The sequence below is a fragment of the Arachis hypogaea genome, chromosome 12 (genome assembly GCF_003086295.3).
Source record: "Arachis hypogaea cultivar Tifrunner chromosome 12, arahy.Tifrunner.gnm2.J5K5, whole genome shotgun sequence".
NCBI classification, from domain to species: domain Eukaryota; kingdom Viridiplantae; phylum Streptophyta; class Magnoliopsida; order Fabales; family Fabaceae; genus Arachis; species Arachis hypogaea.
Genome location: NC_092047.1, coordinates 36550248 through 36574141, shown reverse-complemented (window position 1 = coordinate 36574141; position 23894 = coordinate 36550248). Strand labels below are relative to the sequence as shown.

General features: G+C 33.0%; 2 protein-coding genes and 1 non-coding gene across 5 annotated transcripts; 1 reads left to right on the top strand and 2 right to left on the bottom strand.

The window, feature by feature from the left end:
- The first annotated feature begins 509 nt into the window (after window positions 1-509).
- LOC112727309 (thylakoid membrane protein TERC, chloroplastic) lies at window positions 510-7096 on the top strand. 3 transcript variants are annotated; one of them, XM_025776999.3, is made up of 15 exons: window positions 510-814; window positions 1009-1089; window positions 1961-2088; window positions 2198-2274; window positions 2643-2730; window positions 2903-2983; window positions 3085-3141; window positions 3484-3565; window positions 3860-3909; window positions 4125-4181; window positions 4265-4343; window positions 4771-4829; window positions 5414-5471; window positions 5815-5928; window positions 6690-7096. In XM_025776999.3, exons 1-14 carry the CDS (start codon window positions 697-699, stop codon window positions 5904-5906), a joined length of 1107 nt encoding a protein of 368 aa, XP_025632784.1. In that variant the 5' UTR covers window positions 510-696; the 3' UTR covers window positions 5907-5928; window positions 6690-7096. The 3 variants fall into 3 exon arrangements, with proteins under 3 accessions (XP_025632784.1, XP_025632785.1, XP_072065274.1); XM_025777000.3 differs by having other exon boundaries at window positions 6680-7096; XM_072209173.1 differs by lacking the exon at window positions 6690-7096 and having other exon boundaries at window positions 5815-6111.
- A 1364-nt stretch (window positions 7097-8460) lies between these two features.
- LOC112727308 (glutathione S-transferase L3) lies at window positions 8461-12713 on the bottom strand. The gene is made up of 10 exons (XM_025776998.2): window positions 12383-12713; window positions 12214-12288; window positions 11658-11718; window positions 10872-10958; window positions 10204-10302; window positions 9987-10089; window positions 9830-9906; window positions 9375-9482; window positions 8787-8867; window positions 8461-8698 (listed from the first exon to the last, which is right to left on the bottom strand). The coding sequence occupies exons 1-10, from the start codon at window positions 12391-12393 to the stop codon at window positions 8684-8686; spliced, it is 717 nt and encodes a 238-aa protein (XP_025632783.1). The 5' UTR covers window positions 12394-12713; the 3' UTR covers window positions 8461-8683.
- Window positions 12714-23392: 10679 nt separating this feature from the next.
- On the bottom strand, window positions 23393-23500 carry LOC112730930 (small nucleolar RNA R71). The gene has a single exon (XR_003166731.1). It is a non-coding gene; the product is annotated as a small nucleolar RNA R71 (small nucleolar RNA).
- Between the last annotated feature and the right edge of the window lie 394 nt (window positions 23501-23894).

The following is a 23894-nucleotide window of genomic DNA, read 5'->3' as shown; positions in this document are numbered from 1 at the left end:
ATATTAAAATCGAACACATCCAAGTGAGATCTAATTGAGAGTGAATATATCCAAATGAGAATAATTGAAAAATATAATCTGATTTGTTAGTATAATTGATAGTAGGATAACAGTGAATCACTTTTATAAACGTTAAGGATACAAATAGGACGATTTAAACATTAAGGACACAAATAGAACTTACCCCAAACGTTAGGGACAAAAACAATACTTTACTCTATTTTTTATTATTAACAAAATTATTAGATATTTTAAATAATTTAAAGTTTACATTTTTTATAAATATTAAATATGACATAAAATATTTTTATTAAAAAATAGTATTTTTTTAAATTACATTTTTATTTTTGTATAAAACAACAATTGTCAAGTCTTTTAACAGATTTTAAGTTTGGTGAGGCTAAATAATAAATCATATTTAGTATTTTAAAAAAAGTTTATAACACATTCCAAACTAAACTCAGACCAATTATCTGTGTGATAAATTTGGCCTGTTAATAGCAAAATCTGATCTAATATATTTTTACCCCTAATCTGTAGCGCTAGCACAACGCAAGGCAACGCAACGCAACGTGATTGGCTAATATCCCTCGACCCTCATGTCGTTATCTAGTTCCCAAAGTTCTTATTCTTCTCTTAGAAGAATGAAGTCACCACCAATCGCTCACTTACTCACAGCAAGAAGAAAAGAGAGATATGGGATTAGCCTCCGTTGTTCACAACGGCATCAAAATCCCATTCAAATTCCAACACAGTGACAGGGTTTCACTCTCACACTCCAAATTCTCTCCCCTCGTCTCTTCCTTTTCCTCTGGTCTATCCTCTCTTCTTTCTATTTAACTTCATATCCTAATCATTTATCGTCTCATCTTCCTTTTCTATAATTTCTTCTGCATTTATAAATTATAATATAACATGAGAGTATCTAACCTTAATTTCCTTTTTCTTTAGCACCTGACAAATTCTATACTTTTACAAAATAATAATAATAAAAAAAATGTGTGGCAGCTTGTCATTCTCGCGGTGCTCTCTTTTTTCCAATTTTGGGCTTCAAACATGTAGATAAGGATGGTAGATTAACTCCCTCAGGTAAATATCTCTGAATAAAAAAGAAGAATTATTTAATTTTTTGTGGATTTTGAAATGTTCATAGCTTTCAGATTATTCAAAATGTAGAAAATGAAAATCAGATTATGCAAGCTCATGACTTGATTTGCTGTTCTAGGTTTGATAAACGATAATAGTGCTGACAATTTTGGCCTGAATGTTAAATGGGCTGAGGCTAAGCTTAAACTTTCGACATTTCGAATTCGATTTATTAGTTCATGCTCTTTATTGATACACATATTCATAGTCAATTTCGTTGAAACAATTAATTGAACCAATAACACTTGAGTTTAAGGTGTTAGTATTTGATGGTATTCTTTTACTGACTCAGTTTTATTTTGTAGCTGAGTGTACGTGTGAAAAGAGATATATTTGTTGGATATTATTCGTTGAGCTAATACGGTTTGGATAATGGTCAATGACCAAATACTAATAGTATGTTTGTTTATTGGTTCATTGAGATTCGAGTGTTTGTGACCATTGGAGTGGTTTTGCGCTTGAGCTTGAGCTAAGAAAATAGGTTTAATATCCCATTGCCAGCCCTATGTATAGATATCTATTTATGGAAGATACCTCTTTCAGATGGAGGCTAGGTTAATCTTTTTGGGTGAATCCCCCTCCCTATTACCAAAGAAGGAGATTAGCCCCCTTTATTTCGAGCAACACTAAGTTTGCTTTTCCAATTGGTGTTCTCTCCAGGAGTAGAACCCATGTTAACTATAGGGTTGTAGTGTTTCTCTGTCATTGTGCCAACAACTTTGTTCATATAGCGCATCTAATTCTGGTGCTTTTATCTCGTTTTTATGATATTTTTGTTGCATTATTCATAAGTGATAGTTGGATGAACATGCAGATGTAAAGAGAATCTACGCTCAACCAAAAGAAGACATTAGCAAGAAGGAGCCATCTAAGGATAAAAGTACACAAGAGTCTCTGGGAGATAAAACTTACAGCTCTTCTGTTAGAAATGTGGTCTTATGGGTTGGAAAATCTCAGCTAACTGTAGTTGATTATTTAGTTTTAGAATGCTTCCTTTTGTATCTTATTTGTTTGTTTATGTTCAAGTTAGTTTATTTATGATTTATCATAGGTGAGCGCGGCAGTGGCATTTGGTGTTGGTTTGGGATTTAAAGAGGGTGTTGACAAGGCATCTGAATTCTTTGCTGGGTAAATTATACAGTTCTAGCATAACTAATGTTCTTGAGGAATCAGACACAGTAATTAGCAAAATTTTCGTTTCCTTATCCATTATGATGTGGCATGCTCTAGATGCTTTCATGCTAGTTTTAATGAACCAGACTTCATCTTGTGTTCTTCTTCTCTACTACCCTTCTTTATATGGGCCTAGAATAGTGTGATTACTAGACTGATCTAAAGCAGGAGTTAAAAGTTAACACATGTTGGATGTTTATTTATAATAACTATGGTTAGATAAAATATTTTATACAAATCTTCCATTCCTCTTTGTTTTAACTTTCTTCAACTTCTTATTGTATTGAACGGGATGGTGGCTTTTGACCATTGTGCACTATTAGATACATATTGGAGCAAAGTCTTTCTGTAGATAATCTCTTTGTCTTCGTTCTGATATTCAAATACTTCAAAGTGCCAATTATGTACCAGGTGATGCATTAACTTCTTTGCCATCATTTTCTTTCTGGATAAACTTGTTGCCATCTTAAACTATGAGATATTCCAAATTGTTGTTGCTCAACTCGTTAATATTGCATCAAATATTTAAAAAGAAAATCTTTGATTGCAAATCAGTTTTTCATTTACTTCTTATTGAATACAGAATCGTGTACTTTCTTATGGTATTGCTGGTGCAGTTATCTTTCGCCTAACGTTAATACTTCTTGGAACAGCCACCCTTGAGGTATAATTTTCTCTTATCATGTCTATGTATTTTCAGTTAGTAATTGGTTAAGCTTAAACTTTCTGATCATCCTGTATCATTTATTATTACACTGATTTCAGACGTTTGAGGCAGTCAACCTTCTATTGGCCGCTATATTACTTTACTCGTCATTTAAGGTGAAGATTTGTAATTTCCAATGTGTTCCCCACATATTTTCTTGGCACAACACTTTCTATGTCTATTACTTTAAAAAATCAATGATCCTTAAAGCATAGAATGTCGTGCAGAGTTCACGTTTCTCTAGCACTAATCTAGGCTTTGACAGGGAAAATGAATATGCCAACTTTATCTCACAGTGGACCTAACATTTAATTATGAACATGAGAGTGGCAAGATTGAACTCTTGACTACCTGGTTAATTATTATTGTATCCTATGAATTCTATGCTTCTCATTGTGATGTTCAGAATTATATGGAATATCGATTTGATTGCAGCATTTTCTTGTTTTTATGAATAGCTATTTGCCGGTGAAGATGATGAGTCGGACTTATCTAATAACTATGTGGTGAAGACATGCCAGAAATTTATCCCTGTAACAAGTAATGTTCTGTGGTCATGCTTATTTCTCTCTTTCCCTAGTTGGAATTTGCTGCTGATTAATCCTGTCATCATTTTTTTTATATTCTTAATTTAGATTGCTTTTAATATAAATGTTCCATTTTGTACTGCTTGATTAGCATATGCAGATATATATACAGAACCACGCAGGCATTTGAACGTATATGTTACTGTTGACAAATCAAGATGGGGAAAATATGCTGTTAGCTTTTGCATTTTGACTTAGCATGTTTCTACCATTCAGCTTATTGAAGTTGTTTTTTTACATTTTGCAGCATATTACGATGGAAATCGTTTCATAACAAGTCAAGATGGACTGTGGAAAGTAAGTGCTTTATAACTGTCCGACCGTTCATTAGTCAGTTACAAATTGATATTACTTCCTTATTGTCTTGGTTCATTCCGTTACCTTCCCACATCTCAAAACCCTTGAACTTCGCTACATTTAGATTCATTGCTTCCCTTCATTTTCAGTGACTATAAATCTGGATTAAATTAATTTCAACTTAATTTCTAACAGGGATAAAACATTTTGGGCAGGCCACCCCTTTGCTTCTTACTGTAGCAGTTGTTGAGTTCAGTGACATTGCATTTGCAGTAGGTTTTCTAATCCCTCTTTGCCATTGCAGCATTTTCTAGTCAATTTGGTACTTGAATGTTGACATGATGTTTTCATTTAGGTTGACTCAATACCTGCAGTTTTTGGCGTAACTCGGGATCCGTTTGTAGTATTTTCGTCTAATCTTTTTGCCATTTTGAGTAAGTTCTGTTGCCTCATTCATTTTTGAATAAATACTAATATATTTGAACTTGGTTCTTGTATAGTTGTATGCCTTAGAAATTATTTTTTCAGTATAATATTTGACATCTGGATTCTTGAAACCCTACAAGTACTTTTCTGCCATGTAAGGGTATTTCATCAGTTTGATTTTCTCATTGAATACATAATGAATAATCTTATGAATGGTAATTCGTTACAAAAAATGGGGTTCTTTTATTCCACAAAATAGACAAATAATTAAACAATTTTTCTCTACTGCATGGCCATGTGAGGTTGGACAGGTGAAAAGATTCATTTTTGCTATTTATCTAACTTCTAAGATGTGAATCTGTCTTAACAGTCAGTTGTGCAAATTGATTTTCGCATGAATAAGCAATAATAAAGTGCTTCCATATTTAATTGTAGGTTTAAGGTCACTTTACCCAATAATATCTGAGGGCATGTCAGAGTTGGAGTACCTGCAGGTAAATGTGACTTAAATTTATATCCCTTTGGTTGGTGCGAGTATTCTTGTGTTTAAGTGTATATATCCCTTAAAAGAAGCAAATATGTTTCTTCTAGACTAAGGTTCAGTTGCCACTCTATCATTGGTGTTTTACTTTAGCATCTTGTCTATGAAGAAATTTGCTACTTCATCTAAATAGTGTTTGAAAATAAACTGGTGCACATGAGCACATAGGAAAGATTGATTTGGGTTATGTTCCTTCTGTCATACCTATTTGACTTAAATTCTATCTGTTAATTTATCCTGAAGGGAAGGTAAAATTTCCATTTCAGCAAAAGGGAAGTGGAAGGTTACATTATCATTGCTCTTATTTGAAAGAATAATTTATTTGCATAATCTGCTACTGAGAATCCCATCTTTCACATAGTTTTAAGCTCAAGGTAATCAATCTCGGAAGGTTACCTCGACTTGTGTAAACATAAATCATAAAATGCAATTTGAGGACCTGAACTCGAGTTTGATAACCTTGTTCAGGCTATTATTTCAATTATGAGTTTGAGATCCCATCCTTCTCACTGATATCTGTCTTTTCGGTCTTGTTAGCCATCCATTGCTGTTGTTCTGGGATTCATTGGGTGCAAGATGATCCTGGACTATTTTGGTGAGTCTGTACTATACAATGAGATGATACTCAATTTGGTACCTAAGTTCTCACTTGATGATCAGTTTGGTTTTTAAGTTTTAAACATACTCCATTTGATCCCTCACAATCATTAATCAAGTTGGTTTTCTATCACCAATCTAGTTAACAGAATGTTTACAGTGTGGTTAACCGCCATTAAAGCAGTTTTACAGCTAGTCCATTCGGTTAACTGTATTGGCGACGAAAGGTTCACTAATTCACGGTTCTAAAACTCAGACCAAACTGAATATTTGGTGAAAATTCAGGGCCTTATATAAGATCCACTATAATTGAATGTTCACGCCTCCTTTCATTAATACAGGAATCCATGTATCAACGGAGGCTTCTCTTGGATTTGTAGTCATATGTCTTACTACAGGAGTGTTATTAAGTGTGGCCAAGAAATCTGATTAACTTGGTAAAACTCCAAGTTTGGGTAGGTTAAGCTGTATTTGGTCGCGCATGTTATCTTGTAGACCTTGTAGTTCCATATTTTTATTTGGATTTAGCTATTTTGTATTTTAAAAGCACATTTTAAGAATATAATAATGTTATTTTTTAAAAAAAAGAATTTGATGTATTCAATTTATTGGAAATATAAAAAAAATTATTTTTTCAATCATTTCTAGTAAAATGTTTTTATAATATTTTTAAATGTCTTTAGAACACATTACCGAAACTCCCTATTTTTCCTTATATTCTAATTTTTTTCCTTCAATATTGGTGTTGACTGCTTTTTGAGTAATGGCTTTAAGGACATGTTTAACGCCAACGCATGATTGGCCATTAAAATTTACAAAAAAAAAAAAAAAAAAAAAAAAAAAAAAAAAACACTTTTACTAGTCATACGGGTCTTTAATTCTTTTTCTTTTTATATTGAACAATATTACAAGTTTTATATTTTTTAAGGATTTAGTCTCTAAACACTATGTTTTGAGACATTTCTTACTCTATGAAAGTCTTTGAAATGAACTAGCCTTGTACTTAATTTAAACATGGAAGACGAGTAGATCCAATCATGTAGTTGGTCATTTATTCGCAAATGCTGGTATCTGGAATTTTAGTTTGAGTTAAATCTCAAAGTAGTCTCTGAACTTGCCCTCGTGACTTAAAGTTGTCCTTAAACTTGCATTAGTCCTAATGTTGTCCTTGAATTTAATAAAGATGACTCACGGTCGTCCCTGAAGCATTTTTCAGTGACGGAAAGATGACTTGAATTGACGGATGTCACGCTGGAAGCCAAGCTGGATTTTCAAAACGACGCCGTTTTTTAATTGGCGCCCAAATTGCATAGAAACATCGTCGGTTAGTGTATTAGAGGGGATTTAACATGCAGTGACTATTTCTCTCAATCCAACATAGTCTCTTCTCTTTATTTTCTTCAATGATGCCACTTTGAGAGGGATTTTCTCTGATGCTTTCTGTCAAGCAAAGCAAGCAGTCTTTATTGCACACGTAGTGGTCTGATGAGAAGCATCTTGATTGTTAGAGGTAACCAAAATAGAAAGGAGAAACAAAATAGCTATTATCTACTCCTCTGTTTTTCTTAATCATGGCTTTTTCTACATTGTTAAGTCGATATATATTCATTCGTTCATCCCTTTTATAATGTGTTTTTTTTTTTTTTAAATGTGTTAGGGTTTTCTTCGTATGTTGTTGTTGCATTATTATTGTTTGTTTTTGTCCGTGATGATGGTAGCTATGGTTGTAATGTGCTGAAACTAGTAGTATGTATGTAGTTTCTGTTTCTGCGTATTAGACATATTACGGACACGACACTCATCAACTCTCGTCCTCATATGTGTCTGCTCTCTATTGTGTCTAACCGCATCTTGATAAAAAATAAATTTTTTTTTCAGAGATATTTGGACATACCAAAATATCATCACGTGTCAGCATGTCCAACTTTATTTTCAACATGTATTCTTGGAATGCATCTAGAAATAATATATTATTATTTATTAAAATAAATTTTTTTAAATATTTTATATAATTAAAAAAGACATTAAAAATCATTAAAAAATTATTTTATGTTTTAATATTAATAAAATATCAAAATATCATTATAATTTATCTAAAAAAATATTTTATACTTTATATATATGTCATGTCTCGTATCTTATAAAATTTTAAAATTTGTGTATCCACGTATCCCGTATCATATCGTATCGTGTCCCGTATTTTTACATCATAAATTCTCACTTTGTCTTTCATGTGTTTTTTTTTAGATGATTCAATTTTTTATTCAGAATTTCTTCTGGAAACTTAACAATATCATCACCTCAAGTCATTGATAAAAGAAAAAAACAGGAAAAGGAACTAGAAAGAGAAAAAGCTGAAAGATCTCAAAAGTCAAAACTATAAAAGTGTGCTGGATCCCAAAGTTGTTTCAATAATCCAATTCCAAAAAGAGTAAGAATCTAATAATTGAATCAGATCATATATTCAAACTCTCAAAAAACTTGATTCGGTCAAAACTATGAAAGAAAAACTTAAAAACAATTTTATAAAAATCAAGTTTGATATCCAGTCGTAAAAAAAATAATCATTAGGATTAATAATGTACGAAAAGAAATTGGACGAAATAGGAAAATTGTCAAAAATCAAAACATAATTAGTTGCCCAAGACTATGATCATGAAAAAAGAATTGATTGTGAAAAAATCTTTAAACCAATCACAAGGTTAGAAATAATTGAAATCTTGCTTGTTTTTATTGCTTCTCAAATGATCTCATTGTTCCAAATGGACGCAAAGCCAACCTTCTCAAATAACTTCATATCTAAGAAAATATATGTAAAACAGCCACCTATATTTGAAGATAAGAAGTATCAATTTCAGATGTTTTTGAAAGCATTGTATGATCTCATCAAATTATTTTCTTCCCCGTTTATACTATGTTTTTCTCTTTCATTTCCATCTTTTTCTTGCCTTTGCTGACAGAAATGTCATCGAATACTTTCTAGTATATTATAGGTAATGCATATATATCTCTTTATTACTAATTAATTTATTATCACAATAGTACATGTATCATCAAAGATCACAAGTTGTTGTTACATAGAACATTATTGATTATTATGACACATAACAAACAGACCAATATCTAACTGAACATCAGCATCCCATGAATGCAAAACACTCTATTGGCCGCGTTCTTTTCATCTTAGAGGCCACACTGCAATTCAAAAGTTCACTGCTGTTGGGGCTGCAAAGAGAATATGTAAACAAAGTCATAAATCAATCAAATTAGGACTCTTCAAACATTAACAGTGAAAAAGGATACGTAGCAGTACCAAGAAACGTCTCTTGTAAAGATCAACAAGTTCCTTTCTGTCAAACCTTGTTTGTGTATATGCATCAATCTTGTTCACCTCCTACAAAACATTGAAGAAATTAAGTTTTACTCTCAAATGAAAATCTCTTCCGTAACTACGAAAGTTTGAACATGTTAGTAGCATAGTTAGACATCTTATTATCAATCCCATAGACTGAATTTCAGGGCCAAATTCAAATAGAACACTCTGCTACCACTATTGGTTATTGACATATCGAATAAACTTGTTATTTATATAGAAAATAGCTATCCAGTATCCACATAATGGTAATGTAAGCTATGCGAGACTTCAGAATAACACAAGGAAAAGAAAAGAAATAACCAAAATGACAGCATAAGCAATGTGAAACCACTAAGGCACTCGCAACATGAAAACATAGAAAAGAAAAGTAATAATGTTGTTAGGTCATATGACCCATGGAAACTCCAAGTAATCTAAAGACATGTACCCCTGCGTCAAATTAGCTAATCATATAAATTAATGAAAAACATTGCAATTTCGACAGAAGGGGGAAGAAAAGTTTATAGATAAGAGGCTATAGGGTACCTCAATGAATGCTCTAAGTTTAGGCCTTCCTTCAGTGATGTCATGCTTGAAAACCTCAGCAAAGACCACGTGGAATCTTTCAATGAATGGAAGATAGGCGATATCCACCTGATTATCACAAGCATTTACAAATTATAAAGGGAGAAAAGTCACATATTCATTGATGTAATCATGAGTAAACACCAAACCTCATACCTAATAAAAAAATTGGTAGGATAATGTCGTATTTAAAAATGACAAATTCATTTCCCACCATTAGAGAAAGTGTGACAAATCAATACATGGTGGGTTTGACTACATTGTTTTATGTGAGTAAGGGTTTACAGGTTTATTCTACATTGATTTTTTGCCACTTTTGGGTAAGTGAAACTTTCTTTTATCAAATGCATCATGATGAACATCAGTATCAGTTCCAATTTCTTGAGGTATGAATTAAGAAATCTACTTGAACTTACCCAGCTGAATTGACCAAGGAAGAATGGCCCATCATCAAATTTTCCAAGAGCATTCTCAAAGGAATCAAAGATAGGACCTAATTCAGAGAACCAATTTTAAGACACATTTTTACGTTTGAGAAAACACTCTCCTCAATCAATAAACCTACACTCTTACTTGCTTGTCGTATAGCATCCCCTTTCAATGCAGCATACAAATCTGTGGTGACTGAATCAACTTGTGACACCAATTGCTCACCAAACTCTTTCTTTGCAGGATCCTATAAAAAGTGTGTTCTTAACATCATTAGTTCATTACTCAATTAACTACTGAAAAATGATTAGGGGCCATAATGTGCAAAGAAGAAAGAGATTCGGCAGTTCAAAGTTCTTACCGTTGGAACAAGAGATGGCCCTTCAAAGTTGGCATCTATATATTTGATCAAATCAAGACTTTCTCCAATTACCTTACCATTGTGCTCCAATGACGGCACCTGTAAAAATTAGCAGGAGACGAAAGTCATATATGTGCGTGCAGTAAATTAGTTAATCAAGTGAAACATGTTGTACATAAACTAGAAATGAGTCTATTGAGAGCTTTTTATAAATAGGTAACACTACATTAACAACTAAATAGTTGTCTCTACAAGACAACTTCCATAACATCAAATTTCAGTGTTGATTGTTCTGGTTATTAAAACAAAGAACCATTCATTTACATCTACCATGACTTAAGGTTAATAAGAAATTGTTTATGCATAAACTAGCAAGCAAATTTATTTATCTTCTATCACTAACACAAACTAAAACATATTTTCATGGTAGACTTTCTCCTTGTCAGGATCTCTTTTTTAAAACTATGCTAGCACTGATGTGAGCCTAAGAGTTCAACTGCTATTATCCCATTCTTCTAAATAAAGATTAAATTCCAAGACGAGTTAAAATTTTCTATTTGTTAAAATATAAAACCATTCATGTGCATCTCTATTAAGAAACTGTTTATGTATAAAATAGCAAAGCAATTTATAATATTATCTTTTATCATAATCATCAAGTTACATACCTTATTTTGAGGGTAGACTTTCTCCTTGTACCAAGCAGGCCTGTTTCCAAGGTCAATAGGAATCAATTTGATCTTCTCTTGCAGCCCCTGTAACCAACAGAAGAAACAAATTAAAAGTGGCAAGACCTGAAAAGTATAACAGCAGCAGACCAGAAGAGTAAATAATAATAGAATCATACACTTTTATGACTTAGCAAATAATAATTAAATACATGAGTACTAGTCAACAGTTGATATCTTTTGGGCGTTAAAACTAATTCCATTCTTTTAAGAACTATTGTGTCAGCAACAAAATCATTCAAGTGCTACGTTGGTGGTTCCCTGTTTATTCAATGTATGATTCATAATCATATCAAGGGTGACTAACTAATATGTAATTCATCAAGCAATTGAATTTACCATTATACAAAGATTCAACTATAAAGAAAAGGAGAAAAGGACAAATAGGTCCTTGACCTTTTGGTCAGCGGTCATTTAAGTTCCCGATGATTTGAAAATACATTTAAGTCCTTGACCTTCTTAAAAGCTAGACATATCGATTCTGGGTCTAAATTTATCTCATTTTAAAAACTTTCCTACGTGAGCATCCGTATATCGCTAGATCAGTACAACGGAAGCCATGTTTGATTTTTCCGTTGGGTCTGATAGACCTAAGTAAACAGAAGAATCGATGTGTCTAGGTTTTGAAAATGTCAGAGACTTAAATATATTTTAAATTCTCGGAGACTTAAATGTTCGTGGACCAAAAATCAAAGACTTATTTGTCCTCCAAAGAAAAGGAATAACCTTGTAATTTCTGGTGATCCATGCACGTTGTGCATAGGGGCAATAATAACAGATGTACAACCTAGATAAGAAATTGAGCATGTCAGTACTGAATTTTAGTAAAAACTTGGAAAATCAAAATGTTAAATTACTCTGTCAGTTCATATAGCTTTTACTAAATTTATAATTAAATCCTCATATTTTAAAAGCTTTTGATTAGATCCCTACTCATTTTAAATTTTATAGTTAGGTCATTATCGTACAAAAAATATCAAAATTAATAGAATATTCCCTTTCAAACTTAAAGATACCTATATGTAAAGGATAAATCTCTAAATCTAACCTCTTCTTATTTTTAGAAGATTCTCGTTAACTCTACCATTGGTAACATAAAGACCTAATTACAAATTTACAAAACAGCATAATACTCAATTGAAAGCTTTTAATCTATAAAATTTTAATTACAAATTTTTTGAAACTACCGACCGAATAATTTAACCAAATCAAAATTTTACCGAAAAATAATAAAACCTAGAAAATAAGCAGTTTTATAACAGAGAATGAGAAAGAAAGGAACCTGGTAGTTCCATCAAAAAGAGGCGGTGGTTCGGAAGTTGAAGTTAGTGGAGCAGGACGAGCTTCTTGCACACCACTAAACGTTACACAGAAATTGAGAGAAGATTTAACAAAGAGGAAATTCAAGTGACATAGATATAAGGAAAGTAAAGAATGTAGAATTGACATACGCAGTTGCCATGATCTTGATTCTCTTCAGCGAGCGAATGTATAGTAGTAGTTTAAAGAGTAATTTGATTGTAATTTGTGATGCACAAAACTTTTGGTGGGTACTCACACGCGAGTGAGTTCAAGTATTTATAGTAGCTACCTTGAATTGCATCAGATGTCATCACTGACGATAGATTGCTGTCAAGAAAATTCTGGAAAAAGGAGTAACAAAATTGGACACTGCAAATCCTCGTACGCCACCTACTATTTCACTTATAGTTATGCATTGCGCATCTTATAGATATAGACTTCTGCTACTAATACTAAGTCTTTTTGTATATAAGTCATACAAGTTAATTTTAACCCAACAAAATCTATTTAAATAATGTGCGTTTAAAATCACATTATTCCTCTTTGTATCCCGTGCTCTTTCTCCTCTACCTCTTCTTCTTTCTTATTTTTCTGAGTTTTTCCTCCTTTTTCTTCATGTGTTTTATCTTTATCATTATTTCTTTTAGGAAAAACTACCAAAAGTACCCATGAAGTTTACGAATGCTGACAAAAGTACTCATAAACTAAGAAAATTAACACTGTACCCATGAAAGATGGGTTTCGTATGACAAAAGTATCCAAATCTTAATTTTTTGTTGATTTTTTAATAAAATTTCTAAACTACCCTACACTCAATCTCAACTCACTTTTTCAACCTTTCATAACTCAATTTGCACCAACTCTTGCCATGAAGTCCAAAACTACTCCTACGACAAACCAGACCAAAATCAATGGTAGTGGTGGTGGTGATAGAGAATCGGACCTCAACCGATTCACTCATAAGTTTATAATCCATACCCAAACCAAATTAATCAAACACCAAAAAATACTCAAAACATAAAAATTTTCAAATTCATTCATCCAATTTCAATTCACTTTAGCAAAATTAGAAATAGAAAAAGCCATCAACCATAAAAAATCAACAAATCCATTCATCCAATTTGAAATTTATTTCAGCAAAAATCAGAAGTAGAAGTAGCCATCAACTGGGTCTTCTGTAAATCAATCTCAGCCTTCATAAAAAATAGAAGCAGATTTAAAAAAAAATATAACAGTATCATTTTAGTAGTAACTAAATCAATTTCTGAAAAGAAGAAAAATAAAATAAAAATGTTTAAAAAAAAGAAATACCTTTTTCTTCGCCGGCCGACTGTAACATCGTCAATGGCAAAACCTCCATCCACAGTGGCGCCTCCCTTTCTTCTCTGATTTCTCTTTACCGAACTCGCTTTCTGCATGCAAGAGTACCACGACCCTTCTCTCTCTTCTCAGGTGTGCAACGACGGTGTTCTCCTCGACTGCAACAGGCGCGCCACGGCAGCATTCTCCTCAGGTTGGGTCACAGGTGTGCGATAAAGATGTTGTAGTCACCTTGATAGTGAGAGAGAAAAGCAGTGAGAGGGGAAGAGATTGGCGGTAATGAAGTAGGTGGGTGGCGGACGGCAATGAGGAGGTAGGAGGAGAATTTCTGTGACTCTGTGAGGGTTTTTGAGGGATAAGTGAGGAGAGAGGAAGAAGAGAAGAGAGGGAGTAACAGTAGAATGGGGTTAGGGTGGGGTAGTTTAGGAATTTTATTAAAAAAATCAATAAAAAATTAGGATTTGGATACTTTTGTCATAGGAACCCATCTTTCATGGGTATAGATTTAATTTCCTTAGTTTATGGGTACTTTTGTCAGCGTTCGTAAACTTCATGGGTACTTTTGGTAGCTTTTCCGTTTCTTTTATTACTGTTGTTGTTGCTGCATTTTTTCCCTCCTTCTCTTTCTATTGATTTTGCAATCTTACGTATTTTTTTATTTGATCTTTTCTTCCAAAAAGAATTATGAGAATATGAAATAAAAAATAAGAAGAAGAAGCAACAGAAGATGAGGAGGAAGAAGAAGAGTTTTGAATTATACAAAACTTATCAGCATATATATACCGAAAATTCTTAAATAATACACTTAAATATCTTCGTGTTACATCCAAATTTACTTGCAAATATAGAAAAAATATTTCCTCTACTGCTGTATTTTTTTCTTCTTCTTTTTTCCTTCTTTCTTTCTTTTAGTTGAATGAATGTAAGTTCATCATCTTCCAAGTAATTTTGCAGCATTATGTATTTCTTCTTTTTCTTTTTCTTTGTTTGATTTTTTTTGTTTTTATTCTTGTTAAGAGAGTAAAATAAGAAGAAACTTGAAAAAATAAAATAAAAAAAGAAGAAAATGGTGATAATGTGAGAAAAAGAAGAAGCAGTAGAAGATGAGGGGAAAAAAGTTGAAGAGTTTTAAATTATGCAGAACTTATCAGCACACATACACTGAAAATTCTTAAACAATACGCTCAAATATCTTCATGTTACACCAAAATTTGCTGTAAATACAGAAAAATATTTCCTCTAATGCTACATTTTTTTCTTATTTCTTTCTTTATTTTAGTTGAATGAATAAAAGTTCATCATCTTTCAAGCAATTTTGCAGTATTATGTATTTTTTCTTATTCTTTGTTTGATTTTTTTGTTTTTATTCTTCTTAAGAGAATAAAACAAGAAGAAACTTGAGAAGGTAAAACAAAAAGAAAAAGATGAATAAGAAAAAGAAGAAGAAGAAGATGATGATGATGATGAAGAAAAGACGAAGAAGCAGCAGAAGATGAGGAGGAGGGAAAGGAAGAGTTTTGAATTATGCATAACTTATCAGCACATATACACTGAAAATTCTTAAACAATACACTCAAATATCTTCATGTTACACCCAAATTTGCTGCAAATGTTAGAAAAATATTTCCTCTAAGACTGTATTTTTTCTTCTTTTTTTTTTCTTATTTCTTTCTTTCTTTTAGTTGAATGAATGTAAGTTCATCCTCTTCTAAGTAATTTTGTACCATTATGTTTCTTCTTCTTCTTTGTTTGATTTTTTTTATTCTTGTTAAGAGAGTAAAATAAGAAGAAACTTGATAAGATAAAGCAAGAAAAAAATATGAATAAAAAAAAAGATGATGATGATGATGATGAAAAAGAAGAAGAAGAAGCAACAAAAGATGAGGAGGAGGGAGAAAAAGAGTTTTGAATTATGTAGAACTTATCAGAATAAAAATACACTGAAAAAGTTCTACAATACACTGAAAGATTTCCAAAATACACCGAAAGTTTTCTAAAGTACACCGAAATGAGAATGGAACAGATTCATCACAATAATAATTTAGATTCATAACTCCAACACTGAATTTTTTTATTGATTGCGACACACAAATTCAATTTGAAAATAACACACAAAAATGACTAAATTATCAACAAAACACATCCAAATCAATTTTGGATCAAGCAACGTCATTAATATAGCAAAAATTCTACAATAACGATAACAATAACGACGACAACAATAACAATGATTAAAAGAGTATTTTCGTCAGTTAGAAATTTCACACAAATAATTCCATTGATAGTATAGTTCCCAACCAATAAACAACACTCAATCAAAATTTAATTTTGTTTGTCACGAGTGCAAACCAATAAAAATACCGAGAGTATTAGATCTCGGGTCATCTCTCAAAGGAATTGCAGTGAGGTATGCACATTATTGGTCATAGTATCCAAGGAAGTTTGCAAATAAGGGGACAAGAAAATAAATGACAAGAAAAGTGAAGCAAACAATTAAAGAAAGCAATTACTAAAGAGATACATTCATGGCAAGGATTAAGAATATAGGCTTTCTATCCTAGTCATTAATCATAATACAATAATTATCAAGAGCTAATCCTATTTAGTCATCTCCAACATTGGAAGAAAGTATAATGTTATCTTCACATGAGAGAAAGTCAAATAAGACTAGTTAATCTCAATCCAAAAGTCCTAATCAACTCACTAATTGAATTAGCAAGAGATTAGAGTCAATGAAAATAATATTAACTAACAACTCTAGATCACCAACATGAGTTGGATCTTAATGACTCAAGATTGCCTAATTTCTCTTTCTAAGCCAAGAATGCTCAAAAAGCTACTCTAATATCTAACCAAGCATTTTGTCAAACACTTGGAAGGCATAAAAGGAAAGCATCATAAATTTGTAAGAAATGTAAATCTACAACTACCCAATGCAAGAAATGTAAGATTAACAACTCAAGAAGGCAATAAAAGACATGGAAACATAAATTGCATTAAATAAAATCCAAATCCAACAAGAGTTCATCAACATAAAAGTAACAAAATAAAGGAAATGACAAGTCAAACGAGAGGAGCTAAGGGAAATCAAGACAATAGAACAGGAAATTGTAAAAAAAAAAAAGATAGAAACAAGAAATTAAACCTAGATTTAAGAGAAATTAACCTAATTTTAACCTAATTCTAGAGAGAAGAGGGAGCTTCTCTCTCTAGAAAACTAACTAAAGCATCATCCTAGCTAATCTAATTGCTCTCCCTTTGACTCATCTTAAATTCTGCATGAAATAGTCTCAAGAATCAGTTGAATTTGTGCCTAAGAAGCTTCGAAATTGCCCCCAGCATTTTCACTTTAATGAGGTCACGTGCTGCTTGTGACGTGTACGAATGGGCCACGCGTACGCCTCGTCTGGCGTTTTTCATGTCACGCGTGCGCGTCGCTTGATGGAGGAAAAATGTCGGTACAGATTTTCACTAAATTTATCACGTTTCACGTATAGTCTAAACCAACAAATTATCCTCAGTAAATATTTAAATTGTTTGTCACAACGCAAACCCAATAAAATTAATCGAAGTATTAAACCTTGGGTCGTCTCTCAAGGAATTGCAGGAAAGTATAGTTATTATTGGTTATGCGAAAGTATATTTTTGGGTTTTGAAATAAGGAACAAGTAATGTAAATAACAAAGAAATAAAATAATAACTAAGTAAAAGTCTTAGCAAGGATTGATAATTGGAATTCCTATCCTCATTATCATAGTCACTTGTGATGGTAATTGCCTTTTGCTCTCACTTAGTTAATCTCTAACAATTGAAGGTAAGTCAAGTAAGTAATTCAACTTGAGTTCACAAGTCCTAATCAAAGACTAGAGTTAGTGAAGCTCAAGCCAACTAGCAATTTTCAAACACCAATCAGCAAAAGACTTTTGATAATTCAAGAGTCTCCAAATTACTCAATCTAAGCTAAGAATACAAAAAGCTAGTTTAAAATCCAACCAAGCATTTTATCAAACATTTGGAAGGCACAAAATAAAACCATAGAAAATTAATAAGGGATAATAAAATCTAAACAACTAATTGCAAGGAATCAATAATAACAAATGAAGAAAGAAGCAATAAATATGAAATACTTCAAATTGCATTAAAAGGAAAATTGAATCTAACATGAAGAGTTCATAAACTAAATTGGAGAATAAATAAATCAACAAGAGAGGATAGATAAACTAAAGTGCTAGAACAAATAAGAGTAGAAGAAAATTAAATTAAAACAAGGTAGAATTTTGAAATTGAGAAAAGCTAAACCTAAAAATCCTAAAACCTAGAGAGAGGAGGGAGCCTCTTTCTCTAGAAAACTACATCTAAAACCTAAAGTGTATGAATGAAGTGTGAATGATTGATTCCTCCCATCTAGCTCTACTCTGCAGCCTCTAAACTTCACTTTCGGGTTTGAAACTGGGCCAAAAGCAGCCCAGAAATCGTCCCCAGCGTTTTCTATAAATTGCAGCACGTGACGCTCGTCACACGTACGCGTCGCTGAACAAAATCCTGGTCACACGTACGCGTCATCCACGCGTACGCGTCGCTTGTCTGCTGCACTGGTCACGCGTACGCGTTGCCCACGCGTGCGCGTCGATGCCAGCTTCTCAAAACTTCAATTTCATGTGTTCCTTCCACTTTTGCATGCTTCCTGTTCATCATCTAAGCCATTGCTGCCCTATAAACCTGAAAACACTGAACACACGTATCACGACATCGAATGGTAATAAGAGAGGATTAATAATTAGCGAATTTAAGGGCAAAGAAGCATGTTTTTAATTACAGCACAAAAATAGGAAAGAAAATGTAAAACATGCGATTTATATGAATAAGTGTGAGAATAATGGATAAAATCTACTCAATTCAATACAAAATAAATCGTAAAATATAGGTTTATCAATCTCCCTACACTTAAACATTAGCATGTTCTCATGCTAAGCTCAAGAGAAGCTATAAAGAGTGAAGAGGAATGGTAAAACTTATGAAATGCAACATATCTATATGAATGCAACTAAATGCAAAATACATTTACCTACTTGGTTAAAAATAAATAAATCTTTTAAGAATAAATATGAACTGAATTCCACTAATCAAAATAAAGTATAGATACACTTGCAAGAAGAAAGCTCGTGAAAGTCGGGAACAAAGAATCGAGCATCGAACCCTCACCGGAAGTGTATACACTCTAATCGCTCAGGTGTTTAAGGTTCGATTCTATCCATTCTCTACTAATCTTGCTTTCTAAGACTTGCTCTTCTTCTACTAATCAACAAAAATTTAATGCACAAATACACATATCAAGAGGTCTTTTAAGGGTTGTAATGGGGTTAGGGTCAAGGTAGGATTGTATTTGGTCAACTGGACTAAAATCTGAATCCTCAATTAACCTAAACTTCCCACCTAACTTGAAACAATCCATGTAATCAAAATACAAAATCTAACTATCAATTAACCATATTTACCACATATTCATGCATCCCAATTTTGAGTACAGTGCATATGCATTGCTATCACCATTTACTTTGGGGTATTTGTCCCCTTTTATTCTTTGCTCTTTTTTTTTTCTCTTTTTTCTTCTTTTTTTGTTTTTCTCAATGAATATGATTAAAATATTGAATACATGAACATTGTCATGACCCAAAATGAGCCATGACCGGCTGATGAGCGGATAATTTATACGCTTTTTGACATTATTTTTAGTATGTTTTTAGTAGGATCTAGTTACTTTTAGGGATGTTTTCATTAGTTTTTATGTTAAATTAACATTTCTGGACTTTACTATGAGTTTGTGTGTTTTTCTGTGATTTCAGGTATTTTCTGGCTGAAATTGAGGGACTTGAGCAAAAATCAGATTCAGAGGTTGAAGAAGGACTGCTGATGTTGTTGAATTCTGACCTCCCTGCACTCAAAATGGATTTTCTGGAGATACAGAACTCAAAATGGCGCGCTTCCAATTGCGTTGGAAAGTATACATCTAGGGCTTTCCAGAAATATATAATAGTCCATACTTTGGCCAAGAATAGACGATGTAAACTGGCGTTCAACGCCAGCTTTCTGCCCAAATCTGGCGTCCAGCGCCAGAAAAGGAGCCAAAACCAGAGTTGAACGCCCAAACTGGCACAAAAACTGGCGTTCAACTCCAGAAAGGACCTCTACATGTGCAACACTCAAGCTCAGCCCAAGCACACACCTAGTGGGCCCCGGAAGTGGATTTATGCATCAACTACTTACTTCTGTAAACCCTAGTAGCTAGATTATTATAAATAGGACCTTTTACTATTGTATTAGGCATCTTTGATCAGTTGTATACAATCTTTGGACGCCTGGTTCTTAGATCAGAGGGGCTGGCCATTCGGCCATGCCTGGACCTTTCACTTATGTATTTTTAACGGTAGAGTTTCTACACTCCATAGATTAAGGTGTGGAGCTCTGCTGTTCCTCAAAGATTAATGCAAAGTACTACTGTTTTCTATTCAATTCATCTTATTTCGCTTCTAAGATATTTATTCGCACTTCAACCTGAATGTGATGAACGTGACAATCATCATCATTCCCTATGAACGCGTGCCTGACAACCACTTCCGTTCTACCTTCGACTGAATGAGTATCTCTTAGATCTCTTAATCAGAATCTTTGTGGCGTAAGCTAGAATAATGGCGGCATTCAAGAGAATCCGGAAAGTCTAAACCTTGTCTGTGGTATTCCGAGTAGGATTCAATGAATGAATGACTGTGACGAGCTCCAAACTCGCGATTGCAGGGCGTTAGTGACAGACGCAAAAGGATAGTAAATCCTACTCCAGCATGATCGAGAACCGACAGATGAATAGCCGTGCCGTGACAGGGTGCGTTGACCATTTTCACTGAGAGGATAAGATGAAGCCATTGACAAGGGTGATGTCTCCAGACGATTAGCCGTGTCGTGACAGGGCATTGGATCATTTTCCCGAGAGATGACCGAAAGTAGCCATTGACAGTGGTGATGTATCACATAAAGCCAGCCATGGAAAGGAGTAAGACTGATTGAATGAAGATAGCAGGAAAGCAGAGGTTCAGAGGAACGAAAGCATCTCCATTCGCTTATCTGAAATTCTCACCAATGAATTACATAAGTATTTCTATCCCTATTCTATTAACTATTATTCGAAAACACCATTATCAATTTATATCTGCCTAACTGAGATTTGCAAGGTGACCATAGCTTGCTTCATACCAACAATCTCCGTGGGATTCGACCCTTACTCACGTAAGGTATTACTTGGACGACCCAGTGCACTTGCTGGTTAGTTACACGGAGTTGTGAACCATGGTCTTGGCATCATGTTTTTGGCGCCATTTCCAGGGAAAGAAAGAGCAATGAATTTTACATAATTAAAGTGTAATCACGATTCCGCGTACCAAATTTTTGGCGCCGTTGCCAGGGATTGTTCGAGTTTTCAGCAAGCTTTTGGTCCGGTAACATCAGTGCCAAGTTTGATCCGGCAACAACACCAAATTTTTGGCGCCATTGCCGGGGATTGTTCAAGTTTGGACAACTGACGGTTCATCTTGTTGCTCAGATTAGGTAATTTTCTTTTTGTTTTCTTTTCAAAAAATTTTCAAAAATATTTCAAAATTTTCTCACCTGTTTTCGAAAAAAAAAAAGAGGGTTTTAAAATAAAAATGTTTTCAAAAATATATTTTCTTTTCAGAATTTTTAAGAATGAATTCTAGTGTTTCATGGAGCATGTTGAAGCCTGGCTGGCTGTAAAGCCATGTCTAATTCCTTTGGGAATGAGTATGTCAGGCGTGTCATGTCTGAGTTACTTACTAAAGCTTGGCTGGCTATTAAGCCATGCCTGACCCTTTGATTGGAGCTTTAGAGCATAAGATTCCTGGAATTCATATTAAAAATTTTGGAATCCTTATTTTCTTTTTCAAAATAATTTTTCGAAAAATATAAAATAAAAATCCAAAAAAATTAGAAAATCATAAAAATCAAAAATATTTTTGTGTTTCTTGTTTGAGTCTTGAGTCATATCATAAGTTTGGTGTCACTTGCATATGCATCTTGCATTTTTCGAAAATTTCATGCATTCATAGTGTTCTTCATGATCTTCAAGTTGTTCTTGGTAAGTCTTCTTGTTTGATCTTGATGATTTTTTGTTTTGTGTTGTATGGTGTTTTTCATATGCATTCTTGAATTCTTAGTGCGTAAGCATTAAAGAATTCTAAGTTTGGTGTCTTGCATGTTTTCGTTGCATTAAAGATTTTTCAAAATTGTGTCTATGATGTTCATCCTGACATTCATAGTGTTCTTGGTGTTCATCTTGACACTCATAGCATTCTTACATGCATTCATTGTTTTGATCTAAAAAATTCATGCATTGCATAATTTTTATGTTTTTCTCTCTCATCATAAAAATTCAAAAATAAAAAAATATCTTTCCCTTTTTCTCTCATCAAATTCGAAAATTTGGATTGACTTTTTCAAAAAATTTTAAAAAAATCAAATTGTTTCTTATGAGTCAAATCAAATTTTCAATTTGAAAATCTTATCTTTTTCAAAATCTTTTTCAAAAATAAAATCTTTTTCAAAATTCTTAGTTATTTTCGAAAATTCTAAAAATATTTTTCAAAAATCTTTTTCTTATTTTTATATCAAATTTTCGAAAATAACAATAACAATTAATATTTTGATTCAAAAATTTCAAGTTTGTTACTTGTTAAGAAAGATTCAAACTTTAAGTTCTAGAATCATATCTTGTGATTTCTTATGAATCAAGTCATTAATTGTGATTTTAAAAATCAAATCTTTTTCAAAAACTAATTTCTATCATATCTTTTCAAAAATATCTTCTCATCTTATCTTTTTCAAAAATTTGATTTTCAAAATATCTTTTCTAGCTTCCTAACTTCTTATCTTTTCAAAATTGGTTTTCAAATTTATTTCAACTAACTAACTAACTTTTTGTTTCTTCCCTCTTTTTCAAAAATTTCTTTTTTATTAACTAGTTATTTTTATTTTTGATAAAAAAAAAGTTTCGAAAAAAAATACTAACATTTTTCAAAAATTATTTTCAAAAATTCTTGCTCTCCCATCTTATTCTATTTATTTATTCATTTACTAACATCTCATCTCACATCTCTGCCATCCTCACAGTTGTGTTTCTTCCATTATATTACATTCTTTGTCTCCCCCTCTTCTTCTACTCACACAGGGATCCCTATACTGTGGTATAAAGGATCTCTATTATTATTATTATTATTTTTCTGTGCCCTCTTCTTTGTCATATGAGCAGGAGCAAGGATAAGAACATTCTTGTGGAAGCAGATCCAGAACCTGAAAGGACCCTAAAAAGAAAACTAAGAGAAGCTAAAATACAACAATCCAGAGATAACCTTTCAGAAATTTTCGAACAGGAAGAGGAGATGGCAGCCGAAAATAATAATAATGTAAGGAAGATGCTTGGTGACTTTACTGCACCTAATTCCAATTTACATGGAAGAAGCATCTCCATTCTTGCCATTGGAGCAAACAACTTTGAGCTGAAACCTCAATTAGTTTCTCTGATGCAGCAGAACTGCAAGTTTCATGGACTTCCATCTGAAGATCCTTTTCAGTTCTTAACTGAATTCTTGCAGATATGTGATACTGTTAAGACTAATGGAGTAGATCCTGAAGTCTACAGGCTCATGCTTTTCCCTTTTGCTGTAAGAGATAGAGCTAGATTATGGTTGGATTCTCAACCCAAAGACAGCCTGAACTCTTGGGATAAGCTGGTCACGGCTTTCTTAGCCAAGTACTTTCCTCCTCAAAAGCTGAGCAAGCTTAGAGCTGATGTTCAAACCTTCAGACAGAAAGAAGGTGAATCCCTCTATGAAGCTTGGGAAAGATACAAACAGTTGACCAAAAAGTGTCCTTCTGACATGCTTTCAGAATGGACCATCCTGGATATATTCTATGATGGTTTATCTGAGCTATCAAAGATGTCACTGAACACTTCTGCAGGTGGATCCATTCACCTAAAGAAAACGCTTGCAGAAGCTCAAGAACTCATTGACATGGTTGCTAATAACCAGTTCATGTACACTTCTGAGAGGAATCCTGTGAATAATGGGACGCCTATGAAGAAGGGAGTTCTTGAAATTGATACTCTGAATGCCATATTGGCTCAGAATAAAATATTGACTCAGCAAGTCAATATGATTTCTCAGAGTCTGCATGGAATGCAAGCTGCATCCAACAATACTCAAGAGGCATCTTCTGAAGAAGAAGCTTATGATCCTGAAAACCCTGCAATAGCAGAGGTAAATTATTTAGGTGAAC